This window comes from Chrysoperla carnea, chromosome X (assembly GCF_905475395.1).
Source record: "Chrysoperla carnea chromosome X, inChrCarn1.1, whole genome shotgun sequence".
NCBI lineage: Eukaryota > Metazoa > Arthropoda > Insecta > Neuroptera > Chrysopidae > Chrysoperla > Chrysoperla carnea.
The window spans coordinates 36,726,911-36,743,547 of record NC_058342.1 but is presented as its reverse complement, the minus strand read 5'-3'; the positions used below and the strand labels follow the sequence as shown (position 1 = coordinate 36,743,547).

Sequence of the window (16,637 nt, the reverse complement as noted above, 5' to 3'; positions counted from 1 at the left end):
TTCATCTTTGTGCAAAATATCGTTACCAGGACTCCAATATCTTCAAAACTTTTATAGGTAAGTTAAATTTGACCACAAATTTGAAAAGTATCACCCAAATTTAGTATAATTCCATACTTGGTTTATTAAAATTGGATGAAATTTAGATGTGATACAGCAAAATTTAATTTTTTGGATTTTGATGACGTCATAAAGTTCAAAAAATTGATTTTTTTCATAAAACACCCAAATTTTATCCGATTTGAATGGAATTTTTTTTAAAACCTACTAATTTTGGGTTAAACTTTACATTTTTGATGTTAGTTTTTAGCTTAAATTTATCTTTGTGCGAAATATCGGTACCAAGAGTCCAATATCTGTGATTCAGTGGTGCTAAAGAGAAAAATAAAAGTCAAATAAAAGAAATAAAATAATTCGAATATTGTGAATAATTTATTTAAATATTATAAATAAGACATTTTTAAAAATCTTTGGTTTGAAAACAATCATCTTTACATACATTAGGTCATTAGGTCATTAGGCAACAAACAAAAGTTCTAATCACACAGCTTCTAAATTAATAATTTAACTCTTAACTGTTCAATAACGGATTCTATTCAAAAATTGATCAGTTCATTACACTGTTACAACTACTCATAGTCACAATAACGGTCACCTTAAATGGTGTTTCATTTTAAAAATTTTTAGATTTTATAGATTTTAGGTCAAAATTCTATAACCCTACTTTCCCCTCTTGCGTAGGGGTTACAGTTTTGTAATGTACACGTCATGCTCTTTTATTTGATATCCCACTTGGGTATATTTGAAAATATTCGATTATTCATCCCCACTTTCTCGCTCCACCTTCCCATCCCCCCGAAGCACATCCCTTTCAACCTCTCACTCTACTATATTATGCATGTATTATACATAAAAACCTTCCTCTTGAATCACTCATTCTATCTATTCGAAAAAACGCATCAAAATCCATTGCGTAGTTTTAAAGATGTAAGCATACATAGGGATTAGGGACAGGATTGATATAATTAATTGCCCTTCAATTTTCCCTAGAATCCGTTCGTTGTATCCTGCATCTGATCAATGTTTGAATCACAATTCTCATAGAATTCATACAATAGATTCTATTTAACCGGAAAATAACACGAAAACTAGAAGAAAACAGTAAATTCAGTCCACTAGTTTGAAATCGTATTACAGAAAATCTATTGTAAGAATTACTTTTTAAAAAAAATGAAAATATAGTAAAACTTGTCTATAATGAACAGTCATGATTGAAGTTCAAACAATATTATAGACAGGTTTTACTGTTTGATTGTAAATAAATAAGAGTATTTGTTTTAAGCAATAATTGTGTTTGTTCTAAATTCTTTTTAAATATTGTTACACTAACAAATATTTTTTGTTGGAAAAGAAGAACCATGTTTTTTTATTATTATTATTTATTTTAGGCTAAATCACTCCAATCAAATTCAACTTTCGAATGCGTATTTATAGTTTACACCATAAATTTTAATGAAACTCTTTTTAATGGTCCGGGAGCGGACTGTCGGCTCAAACTTTGTAATAAAGCGGCAATCAAACCCATAAAAACAATGGGCTATGGCAATCTTACCAAACCGTGGGAGAAGGGGTGCACCTTACCTTCATTGGAACGGAAAGCTGTATCACTCCGAAGATATCTGCCTCCAAAAAGTACCCTAACTTCCTCCAGGATTTCGACTGATTGCCTCATCTGTACACCTTTATTTGCCTTGTTTTTCTTGTCTTGAAAATGAAATAAACTACTCCGATTTCAATAAAATTCAAATTTGCTTGGAGTAAATGTAAAATACAGTAAAATTGATTGGCTATTTTTGTTGTTTGCTTCTAAACAAATTTCACTGTAATTTTTTTTTAAAAGAAACCGTTCATAAAACACGTGAAGTAAACGTAAACACGTAATTCAAGTGAATATCTTTTCGTACTTCATTGACCAAAGCTTGCACAGCACAACAATCTCACGAAGTGTGTGTCTTAGTCGAGCTTTTTTCTCTTATTCATTGATTTGGTGTTTTATGGATAGCTCGTAAAGCTAAGAATTGGTAAAGAAAGATTTGTGAAACACGAAAAATTTTCTGTAAATTCAATTGAACTAAAAGATTTTGTCGCCCTAGCTGCAAATGAAAAGAAGCCGTTGTTTTTTTTGAAATAACTTAAGAAATATGGGATTCCTACGGTTTCCTTGGCTCCTTCATCTAACAGGCTAGCGATCGAATTGTTCTTATGAAATTCCTTGATTTTTTCTTTATATAAGGCGCCCAATTGATTCTTTCCTTCTCCCTCCCTCTTACCCCTGAAGCATAAACATGAAAAAATGAGAGATCCAATTATATTGATTCGATCGTCAGCCTGATTGACTAATTATGGTGACAAGGAAATCGTTAGACTGCCAAGAATTGTACTAAAAAAAATAAATATTTCTTAAAAAACTAAAGTAAGAAAGGGGGAGTCCTTTTTCCTTACCTATCCCCTCCCCTTCTCATTCGATATGTATAAAATAATTTATTTTGGAATCTTTTTACAGGTACGTATTATTAACTAAAATTCAAACTACCAAGAAAAACAAATTTTTTTTAAAAATTAGCTAGATCTGTGCGCTTTGATTTCGTTTATTCAATCACTTATTCACTTCATAGCTCATCAAAGGTCCAAGCGAACCTTAAGTTGGAATACTTTCAGTTCTTGGTCGCCATATTTGATCCAAGCTGTATTTCTGTCAGTTTTTCGGACTTATTCCTTGGACCGCCATGTTTGATTATCAAATACTCGGAGCTTTGTTTTGAGGTTAGATGAAGAAATGATTGAATATTAATTAAATTTTGGGCTATGGTCACATGGTCCTAATTTAAAAATGTGATTTATGTAATCACACAATGAAATAAATTGTTTTGTCTGTGGTAATAAATATAGATTATTTGATAAAAAACCATAGACTTACAAAATATCAACATTTTATAAGTCTATGAATTTAATTTAGTTTAATGAAAGTGATTTCTTTTCATATTTTGACTCATTTGTTCTTCATTGACAAGTTTTGATCGAAATTCCGTAACTAAATTACGTGCATGACTTAAAACAGATATTTGTTGAGTTAATAACGACTCCCATTGTTGAGAATAAGCTGGAAATTAAAAAAAATTCATTTAGAATACACACACACTGGTACATTCTGTACTTCTTACCATCTTGATCGTAATCAACATCTTTTGTTAATTCATAAATTTCCGCTGCTTGTACTTGAGTCTCTTCTAAATATTCGATCATCGCTTTATGATTATCTAACACTTCATCTTCAGCCATTTGAAGTTGAGATATCGCTTCGTGGAAAATATACATATCAGCTGACATATCTCCTTCCTAAAAAGAAAACCACTCATTTAAATACCCTGTATATACAGCAATTACACACAGCTTTCCAAAACAATCCGTATACAACAATTTTCAAACAAAAGTTGTATTTCTACTTACATTTAACGATCGTAACCGTTCTAAATCTGAATTTTCCGTAACCTGTTCGGTTTCAATGGTTGAATGAATGTTTGCTTTCTCCTCATGACTTTTATTTTCAGTTTTGATCTCTGGATCCGTGACAGCTAGTTCCTTGACCCGATCCGCATACCGTAACGTGTTCAAAGTGTTCTCACAAGAACTCATGCCAGGTGAGACCATTGCAATCATGCATGTTCGTGATTTGTCTCCAATAAAAGAATCCCGTAATACTTGCGTCAATTTACTGACACGAAACGGTAAATGTGTTCCTTTCTTTCCTAACGCACGTATACATTCTTTTAGTGCGAGTAATGATTTATTGATTTCAGCTCCTTCCATTCCTACAACATCATCATTCGTTGAAGCTTAGTCACATCAAAGGAAACGGGGGGGGGGGGGGGGGGGTTACGTATACAGTTTTGGTTGGATCCCGACATTTATATATAAAATGCTGGATACTTACTTGTTTGTCGGTTTGCCGATGATGTATCCGCACCACGTTCGTTTCCAGCTAAATCAATAAGTGAGAATTTCCCATGAACCTTCTGCTGACCGTATTGTCTTAGAAGCACCTGAAATATAGCATGCGATCTCGATGAATTCGCATTTGCTGAGGTTTGTCCTGAAGTACGCGCTGAATTTCCATGTTGAATCAATCGTAAAACTTCTTCTACAGTATCAACAACTTTCTCAGTTAGGCCAACTATCTGCGTTTGACCTTTGCCATCTTCTAGCACTCGTAATTTCTGTTTATCCGCTAGTAAATCGAAAACTTTCCCAGAATATATCTCGAAAAAACTAGCAGATACAATCAAGTTAATAGCTTTATATTTGGGTAAACTTAAGTAGTGGAACACATCTTTAGCGACCATTGCATAGATACCATCTTTGCAATCTTGGCCCCGACCACTGTTCGCTCCTCCCATTGTATGAGTTTTCCCTGAGCCAGTTTGACCATATGCAAAACATGTTGCCATGCCACCTTCGAAGATTGTTTTCACTAACGGTTTTGCTGTATACCTAAAAAAAAGCGTTGCGTTACGTTACGTTACTTTTACACTTCTCGTGCTTCTAAAATCGCTTCCATACTTGTATTGTAAACTTACTTGTAAACTAGATCATTCGAACATTGCTCATTAAACACATAATCGAATCGAAAATGTTGATTTTCTAAATATTTCGTTAAATCAACTTTATTTTTGGGCTCATGTACAATTATAGAATCCTTTCCAGGCACACTGATCACATCAACTTCTTTCTTCGACAGTTCCTTTTTATTTAAGGGTCGTTTACGCACGCACACCGTTATTTGATATTCATCCTGGGGTTCGTTACCTTTTAACGGTTTATATTCGATACCAGCTTGATAATCTCGTATCATTGATAAAAATTCCCAATTTGGATTACCAGGATCTTGATTCATTAGCGCCTCTTTTTCCGCTTTCTCTTCGGCTTGACGTAAACGACGCTCTTCACGGTTCTTTTTTAAGCGTTCCACTTCTTTTACAACATTACTGCGTCGTGGTGCTCCTGTACGACCTCCACCACCTCCAGCAGGTGTGCTCGTTGCGTTACTCGTCTAAAGGATCGCAGAGTTAGAGAAAACGAACGAAAATTGGGAAATATACTCATTAGGAGTCGTCTTTTTCTGTAGGAGTCAGCGAATACGAAGATTTACATACCTGGACATTGTATCGGGATGAAACTGGCGTAGAAGTTACTTGTTGTGAGACATTTTCCACATGATTCACAATGGGAATACCCGAAGCACGTGATTTTGAACCTAGAGGAATAAAGCATCAAATAATTACCAATTTGGAAAAATAAATTCAAAACCATCGAAATTTATTCACAAAAAAAACTATGTACACTTGCAAGATCGAAGTTTACAAGCGGTGATCGATTTGTAAGACGAAAAGACGAAAATTAAGTTACCCGAGTAAGATAGACATACGAATTGATTAACAATTTCAACAGTTAACTCAGTCAATTATTTTTATTCAACTTAATTTTCGTAAAATTGTATAGAAAGAATTTTAGCGAAAAATATTCCATAAATTCCAAAAACCAAAGAAAAATCATTGAAGATTCCAAAAAAAAGGTGCTTAATATACAATTGTGAGGATACTTGAAACAAGTGATGTGCCGAATATTAGGCCATTATTAGGCCATCACTTACGGGGACACACACACACAAGTTTGACTTGGCCACTATATTCGGCACATCTGTTTTAAAATCACAGTCAAAATCGGTTATAACGACATAAAAACCATTCAACTTCGACATTTTCATGTTCCAGCTTTGTTTTTAACGACCGACCTTTCAATTTTCTTCGAAGAAGTATGATTTTAGTTTAAAACTCACCAAATCTCCAAAACTCAGGTCAGAATTAAGAGAATAATGTCAAAAATAGTAAATTTTGGGTCGTTATAGACAGTCCTTTCGCTTACAGTTTAGACCTAGCCACAGTTGGTCGTAATAAACGATTTTGACTGTAGTACCGTACAAAACATACCTTTACCGGCTGTAGGTATTTGAGGCCGTGACGTACTCTTGATATTCCATTGATTTTTAATCAGTTACGCAAGCGTGGGACATAATTAGTATTATTAAAATTAATTAACAACAATTAATTAAAATCGAATCAAATCGAATTTAAATATTTTATTTCATAACTTACCGGTCGATTGTTGGTTTGTTGACGAACTGATAAGGTTGCTGTTGCAGGTATATTCGAATTTGAATTACTATTCACATCCTCTTTCGAACAATGAAACTGATCTGTAGTCGATACATCTTCAGATTCCTCAGATGAATCCTAAAATCAAACATTTCAATTCAAGTTCGTTCACTAAATAGGGTATTCCACTATTTTTGAAAAAGTACTTCAAAATGTTGATTTTGCTAATATAAAGCCACCAAAAATTTATTTTATAAAAATACACAAACTTTCTTGCCAAAAACTTAAATTTTAAACCTTTTTTAAACTGTCAAAAACGCGGGCATCCAATTTGATGATGTAATATTTGTATCACTACACGAAATAACACAAATGAGTTTGACAGATATATTCATAGACATCTGATTATAATAAATATAAATACTTATTATCTATGTATATATTATACCTAGCTGTCTACACTGAACTAATTTATGGTCTATGGTTCATACCGATATGACATCACAACAAGGCTTACCCGCGTTTTAGGTCACGTGATATACAGTTTAAAAATTACGATTTTTAATTTTAATATTTTAAAAGAAAAATGTGCACCCTATTCTTTGAGTTCATTTCAAGTGATTTTAAATGAATGATAACAAGTGTAAAATTTGTTGTAACTTACAGCACAAGAAACAATTCGTGACTCTTGTAAAGCTAAATTATGTATTTGTGATGGATCCGGTTGTATAAATGTGCTTAAATCAGGATTTAAAGCTAAAACGGCAGCAATTTCAACTTCTTTGCCTTTTGTTTCACCACGTTCAAACCATTCAACTGTTACACTACTTGTATCCCAATTAATACCAGAAATTAATGCCGAATGAATTCGACCTAAAAAGAAAACAACAGAACGCATGTAACATGTTTTAATTAATTTATTAAATTAATAAAAGGCTCCCACACAGAGTACTCAAGTAGCTGTCAAGTGTAAAGTGTAAAGTACTGACCATCGGTACGTTTAATATTTACACTAAGGCCTTCTTCGATATTACGTGTTGCTTCCATTATTTTCATAGAAATATTTCAATCTAAAATATGTCAAAATTATTTTACACTCATTATTTTATCTGTCAATGTAGTTCGTAATGTCACTAATGTCACCGCTATTCGAATAATATCGACGAATTTTATAAATACTACAAATCAGATAACTCTAAGGGTTCGCATGTTCATTGTTCAGTGTTCAGGGTTCACCATACAATTAATAACAATGACCTCTTTGGGGTTCACATATACTGATACACGTTCTGTATCCCACTATTAATATGTAATAACAAGGTATACTAAGTTTAGTCCCAAGATTGTAACTAGAGCTTACAAATATCGATGCTACGAACAAATTTTTTGGTATAGGTGGTCATAAATCATCTAATTAGTCCATTTTCGGATGTCTGTCTGTCCGTCTGACAACACGATTACTCAAAAACAAAAAGAGATATCAAGGTGAAATTCAAAGCGTGCTAAAGACGTAAAAAGTCGAGTTCGTAAATGAGTAACATAGGTCAAGGTCTTGGGTCCATCTTGTAAAACGTTAGAGATAGAACAAAAGTTTAAATGTAAAAAATGATTCTTATAAAAAGATAAACAACTTTTGTTTGAAAAACTTTTTCGAAAACATTACTGTTTACCCGTAGGGACGCATTTTGTATAATATGTATTATAAAGGAATATCAGTTATGTATGTGTAATGTGACAGTGTAATCAACACTGTCTATACATGATATTTCAACAATTAACTCAGCCAATTGTTTGTATTCACTTGTTTTATCTATGTTCTGTTTGCAGTATGTTGGTTATATTCTTAGATCATATATTTTACCACATAAGCCGCTCGTGTACCAAGTATGTACAAATAGGAACGCCTCGCGACAGGAACAATTAGGCTTTAGACTGACAGCTGTAGAACGAGTGATATGTGTACGTAAGGTATAATACAGGGGTTTTTTCATAATTTGAAATTTAATTAATTACGCTCTATAAAAATAAAAAAATAACTCAGGTACATTTATTGAGAGCCACAAATATTCCTTCAAAGAGCCGCAGGTTGGCCAATTTTGGTATAATATATAAGAAATATGTGTCGTAAGGTATTATAATCCTGCAATGCATGATGTGATTGGATAAGGAGCACGTCAGCAGCCTAAAGCCTGTTATTCCTGTCGCGAGACGCGCGTGTACATTTTTACTTCTCCGAGAAGATTAACAAAGACAGCAAAACAATATTCAAACAACTGACAGAGAAACACAATAACCGAGTATGGTATTCAATGCGGATACCATACGGATATATTGTATATTAAGACATGCGTATTAATAATCATGTTCTCGCATTTATTACACTTCTCAATCTTCTTTGAGATGTGGTTCTCACTCTGTTGTCAATTCGAGTTAGTATATTTTCAAAATCGTAAATGAACTTGAAGCCCCCTTGTGTGGCAGTCTTCTGTATACAAATTTGTATCGACGGGTTTCGATAACAATTTTTAAAATCAAAATCAACAATTTAACCTGAACGGTTAAAAACGGCATAATCCGTCTCTGACTAAAAATGGACACAAATGAATATGGGGGTTTTCTTAATAAATAAATAAGCAAGAGATCGATGATTTATATAAGTGATATATTTAAAAATCGATTCGCAATTAAATTTTAATCATACTTTTTCATAAAATGATGAAAATTTAAAAATAAATTAGTTAATATTTTTTTTTATAAACAAATTAAAATATTTGGATTCAAAATCTAAAAAAAAAAATTATTGAACATAAAAAAAAAAAATTATTAAAGAAAGTCTACACTACATTAAAAAAAATTAAATTTTCACTGTACAGGATTTGAACTAGCACTAGGTGACGGTGTAGGCGACGGCGACGCTGCTGAACCATAAAAACTAAACGTTTGAGTCTGTTGTTGAGCGGACGAAGCACTACTTGTTGAATTTGTAGTCGTGCTTGTGGAATTCGTTGAATTACTTGTAGAAGCTATAGCTTGCGGTCGTAAGGGGACTGGTAAGGGTCGTACAGGTTTTCGAGGACGTACCACCCCTCTGGTACCTTGATTACCAGGACCCACAGGTTTTAATCGTGGTCGACCTGGACCTCGTCGAATTGGTTGCATAGATTTCGATTCCCCGGTATCGTCAATCATTAAAACAGATTCCGACGATGAACCATTGTTTCCAACACTGGTATCACTGTCCACTCCTGATGTGGGAGTGGTCACAACTTCACGACCTTTGCTACCACTGCCCCCTCCACGACGAGAGCCTCGAGGTCGTCCTCTTCGTGTTCCACCGCGCACTACTCGCTTATTTCCGTATGGTGAGTTAAATAGTAAATTAGTTTGAGAGCTATGGACAGGAGTTTCCACATCTAGAAGGCCATCGTTACTTGAATCATCATGTCCGTTTGTTTGAACTAAACTCGTATTCTCTTCAATTTGTACTGGACTTGATATTTCACTGCGGCTTTCTGGTGTGAATACACCACTAGTTGTGGACGGTGTTCCTCCGCCTGGAGTATTCGGCCATTCTTCTTTTATACGTTTGGATGGAGGTGTTCCATTCTGATCCTCACCTCCCATATACGGCTGCAAATTTAAAAAAAAATCAAACAGTTCTTGAAAATTTATGTAATGGTCATGATTTTAGTTAATACTTACATTGGACATAATTAATTGCTTTCGTTTACGATCGCGTTCTTTTCTTTCTCGTACTTCTTCCCAATTTTTCCGTTCCTCTGCTTTTTGTTTATCTTTAAAGAGAAAAAAAACAATGTTTTCAATAAAAACGTTGGGACAATTTTATAATCCAGGAGTTTTAAATACCCCTTCTTTGAGCACCTATGGTACGGAATCCTGATTATAAAGATAAATGAAAATAAAAATAACTTACATTTCATTTCAATTTCTTCATCGTCAAGTAACAACGAAACAACTTCCTTTGGTTTTAGTGTATCCGGTTTAAAATTACCCCCACTAATAACCATTCGTTGTATTTCACTTTTTTCCCTTGCCCGTTGTAAAATTCGTTCTTCAATTGTCCCCTTACAAATTAAACGGTAGACCGTTACTTGTTTCGTCTGACCCAAACGATGTGCTCGATCCATGGCTTGTTGATCGACCGTTGGATTCCAATCACTGTCGTAGAAGATGACGGTATCGGCCGCTGTTAAATTGATACCTAAACCACCCGCTCTCGTCGACAATAAAAATACAAAGATGTCGGTGCGAGCTTGAAAATCAGCAACCATATCACGACGTTCGGATATTTTGGAGGAGCCATCTAATCGCATGTACTTGTGTTTTCTATGCCACATGTACTCTTCCAATAAATCGATCATCTTTGTCATTTGAGAGTAAATCAATACTCGATGCCCTTCTTGTTTTAATCGTTTTAATAGCGGATCAAGTACGGATAATTTACCAGCATCCGTTACTAGTGTTTCTTTATCTAAAATTAGGAAAAAAAATTTTTTTAATTGGGATTTCGACATAATTTAATTAAGCACGATAGACTATTAAGGAAGTTGGGGCATGTGAGGGGATAAACAAGTGAAACTTACCAGGTACAACAATATTAAACCATCCACGTAATGGTTGCGCCATTTTAATATGTTTAACAATTAATGACGTCATTGATAATTGATTGTTTGAATATAAAGCAAGCGCATGCGTGTTCGCATCTTCAATTAAATTCCCTTGACTATTTACACGTTGATTATATAATGCTGACTCAATACAACTACAATACAATTGGATGGATTTGATTTCGACTTTCGGCGTGTAGCAGAACAAGAATCGTGGTAAATCCATTTCGATAATATCTTGATAATCTTCTGAAGTTCTCGATTGTAAGATACCGTCATTTGAGTCGTCATCCTTTTTCACCAAACCATTTAAATAACCATTTTCCTGTTTATTCAAAATTTAGAATTGAAAAGTAAGTAGAACTGGAAATGAATGGAGACAAAATAATATCGAAGAAGAATTGGACTTACATGAATGTCATCCCCACCAAATACATCCAACAACTTGTTATTGTTACTGAGTGACGCATAAGTATAAACACGACTTTCTGTTTCGAAAACTCTTGTAAAGAAAAATTGACGAAATCGATGTGAATATTTAATATTTGGATAATTGACTTTCCAACTTGGTGTAATCACAAAATTTGTGGCTGTACTCGACGATGTGGATGTAACTGATGATGGCCACCAAAACGATCGATGGTATAAATTTAAATTTGTTTCTAACGATAATAAATATTGCTTACATCTAGAAACATGAAATTTTAAATAGTAAATAAGTTCTATAAATTTTCAATAGATGGCGGTGAGAATTATACAATTTCCCTCAATTAATATTATTTAAGTATATAATAGATGGCACTATGTGTCAATTTCAGGATTTACTTCTAAGTTCTATATATTTTAAATAGATGGCGGTAATTGCACCATTTCTAGCAAGCTCGTCGGCTTCACAATTACCTGGAATGTCTCTGTGTCCCGTTACCAATACCAGGCTTACATTCATTTGTTCCACCAGCTCATTTAAGGACGTACGGTAGTCTTGTGCTATTTTTGAGGTTAGATAAACTGTTGAAAGGAATAAAAGCAATAAAAAGATGGCGTCCGTGGATGCGATACTTACAGTTCTAGAATACCATACGTAAATATGTTGGACATATCTTGTGGCGAATAATTTATAAATCGTGTGAATGAAAAACAATTATATGGTAACGACGTTGACGTAGACGTTGTCGATGACGTAGACGTAGACGTAGATGTATTATTATTGTTATGTAATACACGATAAATATATTCACTAGTCCATAAATATAATTGATTATATAATATACGTAATTTACTAATATCCTTTGACCAGGCATAAATTAATTTTGGTATTACATAATTTGTTGATTGTATGTACAATGGTGATTTAGCGTCACGACGCTCAAATAATTCTGGATGATTACAAACCTAAAAACAGAACAAACAAAAAAACTCATAAGAAATCGAATTCTCCCACCACGGGAAAATAATCGGTTTTTCTTTCTTACCTTACGAAATTGCATAACTAAATTCATTAAATTCGATGTGAAATTTTTGTCTATCGTATTTGTATCCCCACCACCGACGGTGTAATGTAAAAGATCTTCAATGCGAATTTTCTTTTTCAACGCCATGTAAAGTAATTTTTGACGGCGTGTCAATGGACAGTACACCATTACTTCGATTTTATCAGATAATTCATTCTCCACGTCTTTCTTAATGCGCCGCAACATGAATGGTTTCAAAATCATATGCAGACGGGACAAATGTTCTAGAAAATACATCAATTTTAACATCTCAATCGTTTTGAACCTTCTGACCTTGAAATTTACAGCTCAAAAGATACTTACTTTCATCAATTCCAGTTTTATTCTCAACATGGTTCTCGATATCTTTCGAGAACCACTCATTGAATTCGTCATGTGAATCGAACAGTGTAGGCATAATAAAATGTAATAACGCCCATAATTCTGCCATACTATTTTGTATTGGTGTACCACTTAATAGTAAACGATTACGGCAACTGAACCCTAATAACATTTTCCATCGTACACTGCTAGAACTTTTGATAGCTTGAGCCTCGTCCAGAATCATGTATTGCCACTTGATGCGATTAAAATATTTGAAATCAGTGATAATAATTTGATAACTTGTAATCACAACATGAAAACTGGCTTCTTTTGTATGTAAATCCTTTTGCTCCCAAAATTGTCGTAAAATTTTTCGTTCCTACATCCAAAAACATACATTTTATTTTTCGCACATATTAACAAGAACAAATTTTTTAGGGTACTTACATTAGGATTCCCCCAATATGGTACAACACGAAAATCTGGTACAAATCTAGCCATTTCTTGTTGCCAATTATGTAGGGTTGATGCTGGTGATATTACCAAAAATGGACCCCAAACAGCTGCAAAACACACAATGCTATTAAATTATCTTTACCAAATTGTAAAATGTTTTTGGAGGACTTTGGACTCAGATTAAAGCTATGATTAAAGAGTTATAGTAATCCGGATGTAGAGGTAAGGTTAGAATCGTAAGGTTTAAAGGCGTAAGAGAATACTTACAATATTTTTCGGCAACATGACAAAGAAATGCAATCGATTGAACAGTTTTTCCCAAACCCATTTCATCGGCTAATATTCCACTAATACCTTGATCATATAAATTAGCAAGCCAATTCATGCCTTTCAATTGATAACCCTTGAGATGACCTTTGAAGAGGGAGGGTTGAGGATGTTCCTCATCACTGTTGATGTTTGCATCTTTTAAATCTAATTCTTCGACATCGACATCGGTAACAGGTTTGCCCGTTTGTTTATCAAATAACTTGGTACGAGCTCGATCACTTTCAATCGCATCGATAACATTCTTTTTCGCTTTTGCTTTCATCATGTCACTGTTGTAATCATCTAAAGGTGCTAGTCGTGTGATTTTCTTCTCCTCCAATTGACTTAAGATCCGTAGCTGTTCTTCTGGCGAAGCTTTACCCAATTTCCTTGACATAAAATGTGCATACAATTCTGTTTGAGTGATCAAAAAATTTAATTTCCGTTGTTGTCGTTTCGCTTCAATCATTTCCACATCCATTTTACGCTGTTCTTCAGCTTCTTTCTCCATGCGTCGACGCATTTCACGTTCAACGCGATCGTAACGTTTCCAATATGTTTGCATTTCACGCGTTAAACGCTTACAACGCCATATTGTTTCTTTCATATTCTTTTGGGATTGCATGGCTTTTTGTCGACATACTTTCATACATAATTGCGCTGTTCGCTTGCAGGTTTGCAGCTGTTCTTTGTGGTTATTCGCTTTGGCACGTTGTACTTTGCCCATTTCTTTCTTACACATCAGAACCCATAATTTACGACGACGTATCGCCATCTGTTCGGGATTATTTGATGCACTGTTACGTTTCGTTGATTTTGCATTTGAATGTCCACCCATATTTCGACCACCTAATTTTTGCATCACCAATTCTTCTTCTTCCTCTTTGATCATTGTATCATCCCAATCATTTTCATCATTATTCACTGAATCATCCTGTAGTTCAAAATATTCACTTATAAGCAAAAAAATTTAACTAATCATGAAATCGAAAAAAAGATCGAATGATCTCGTTACGTCTTTTTTCAATTTTTAATAACGCATGTGTATAACTTGTATGCTTGTGTGCTGGCGACAAAGCATCTATTGTTTGAAATTGACAATAACCCGAAGAGTAGTTGTTTCCTACCGATATAGAATGACTACAAAGCTACTCAGTCAACATACACCGTACATCTTCGGGTTTTTTCGAGTTACCATATATAAATTATACTACATAGTACGTATAACAGACAAAGCATCTATTGTTTGAAACTGACAATAACCCAACGGACACAGCACACTACATAACACTTAAGAAGTAAGCTCCAGTCGTGCGTCAGTCATTCAGAACTATGTATTAGAATACTTTCGAACTTAAGTTCGTATTTTAATGAGTTTACAATCTTCGAGACTTGAACAAAAAGTATACAGAAGTGGAGGAATTATTTTCAGGCAGAACGGCCAACAAGAATCTTTCGCAAATTATAATTCGAAAACAAAGCATTTTGTAGGTAATGATCATATTTCGATGAGTTCTTTCACCCAAATATGAGTGTACTTGAAGAAAAAGTAACCCCCGAATAATAGATGTACTTTTTTCGAACAAAACTGCGATTTTTAGATGAAATTTGTTACCCAAAAATGTTTCTAACTTACCATATCGTTCATAATATTTAACTGGTGTTGTGATTTTTGTCCCATTAACGATTTTTTCGAAATTCTCTTTAAGTTATTACTCTTACTCTTCAGATTTTTATCAGCTCGTTTCGGTAGATTATTAACGTTATGCTTTTGATTCTCCGCATACATGTCAACTTTTGACAGCAAACTGGCTCCATAATACTTATATTGACCATACTAGAAAACACACAAAGTAAGAAATCATTAGTTACCATTTCTTGCTTAAACCCCCCCCCTCCAACCCGGACCCAGCTTGATATCTCTTTTCATTTTTGAATTGTCGTGTTTACGGGCTGGGAAACGGAAATTTTGTTTGTAGCATCAATATTTCTAAGCTCTAGTTACAAACTTGGGACTAAAATAAGTATACCTTGATAATATACAGGGTGTACAAGTTGTTACAAACCAAAATTCTTTAACTTAGAAAAACGAAAGCGCTCTTTCGAGATTTTAAGTTAGCTTTGATCCAATAAAAATGCAAAAAAAAAGAAATAGGAATTACTTTTGCCTTTTGTTTAAATAATTTCCGATGTTTTTTCTCAAACAGGTGTTGTTTAAGCAAAGTTTGTAAATCGTGTTCCGTAACAACATTTTCATCTTGATAATCAGGCTCAGCGCCAGGATCTTCCACCGATAATAAAATATCACGTAACCATTTTCGATCATCTTCAACATTCCGAAAATTATAATAAATCGATTGATCGATTTTCTTATCTGTAAACAAAAAGAACGTTTCATTTTTATTCCCAAAATTATATAATTGATGTGCAATTGTTAATTTATGACATTCATTTGTTTTTTAGTTTAAGGTGGTTAGGTCATAGGTACATTACCTTGTTCAAAATCTTCAGTGTCTTCGTCCTCGGTATCATCCTCGTAGGACTCGGTATCGGATACCGTTTGCGGTTCTTTCATTAACTCATTTAAACGTTTTTGTGTGAAATTTAAAAATGGATTTAAATCTAATGATTTTTCTAAAATTCGAACATGCATCGGAGTGGCACCGACTTTATTTACATCACTTTTAAAATTGCCATCATCAGCCATACTGTATGATTTTATTATTTTCACCATTTTCTTAACATCATTTAAAAAAAAAAAAGCTTGGTTTTTTATTAAATTATTTATTTGATATTGGTTTAAAAAAACAATACACAAAAAATACACTTTGTAAATACGAAAACAATTGTTTTAGAGCGTTTTGTGGTTTGCGTTAAGGGTAAAACGTTATCGTTTTTGACTTCTATTGTTTACATAAACATAATATCATATTTGTTGAAGAAGGTCTATGATTTTTTTTATGGATTTTTCCTGGCAGCCATAATAACTAATTTTCATTTTAAGTATCTATGCTTGCTGGCACCTAATGAAATAGAATATTATCGTATTTAATTCATACATTGGTGATCTCTCTCTGGTTTACCTTCAGTCCGTCATTCATTTGTTTTGAATATGAATTGTTTCGACACCATTTATTTCGTTTTCATTTGTTTTTCTTCTTGGAATAATACCGTGTTCTATACATATAAATATTTTGGGTACTTCATATTTACACTACTTT

At 33.7% G+C, this 16,637-nt stretch overlaps 2 protein-coding genes across 2 annotated transcripts; both read right to left on the bottom strand.

Annotated features, from left to right (window-relative positions):
* Positions 1-2,306: 2,306 nt before the first annotated feature.
* Positions 2,307-7,335, bottom strand: LOC123302613 (kinesin-like protein Klp10A). The gene is made up of 10 exons (XM_044885630.1): positions 7,199-7,335; positions 6,874-7,082; positions 6,210-6,347; positions 6,045-6,081; positions 5,211-5,311; positions 4,635-5,107; positions 3,992-4,548; positions 3,508-3,869; positions 3,222-3,396; positions 2,307-3,160 (listed from the first exon to the last, which is right to left on the bottom strand). Exons 1-10 carry the CDS (start codon positions 7,263-7,265, stop codon positions 3,018-3,020), a joined length of 2,262 nt encoding a protein of 753 aa, XP_044741565.1. The 5' UTR covers positions 7,266-7,335; the 3' UTR covers positions 2,307-3,017.
* Positions 7,336-9,048: 1,713 nt separating this feature from the next.
* Positions 9,049-16,190, bottom strand: LOC123302585 (chromatin-remodeling ATPase INO80). Its single transcript, XM_044885575.1, has 13 exons — positions 15,910-16,190; positions 15,579-15,790; positions 15,053-15,253; positions 13,375-14,350; positions 13,099-13,214; positions 12,652-13,030; positions 12,310-12,572; positions 11,901-12,229; positions 11,249-11,525; positions 10,814-11,162; positions 10,144-10,701; positions 9,912-10,003; positions 9,049-9,839 (listed from the first exon to the last, which is right to left on the bottom strand). Exons 1-13 carry the CDS (start codon positions 16,148-16,150, stop codon positions 9,072-9,074), a joined length of 4,761 nt encoding a protein of 1,586 aa, XP_044741510.1. The 5' UTR covers positions 16,151-16,190; the 3' UTR covers positions 9,049-9,071.
* Between the last annotated feature and the right edge of the window lie 447 nt (positions 16,191-16,637).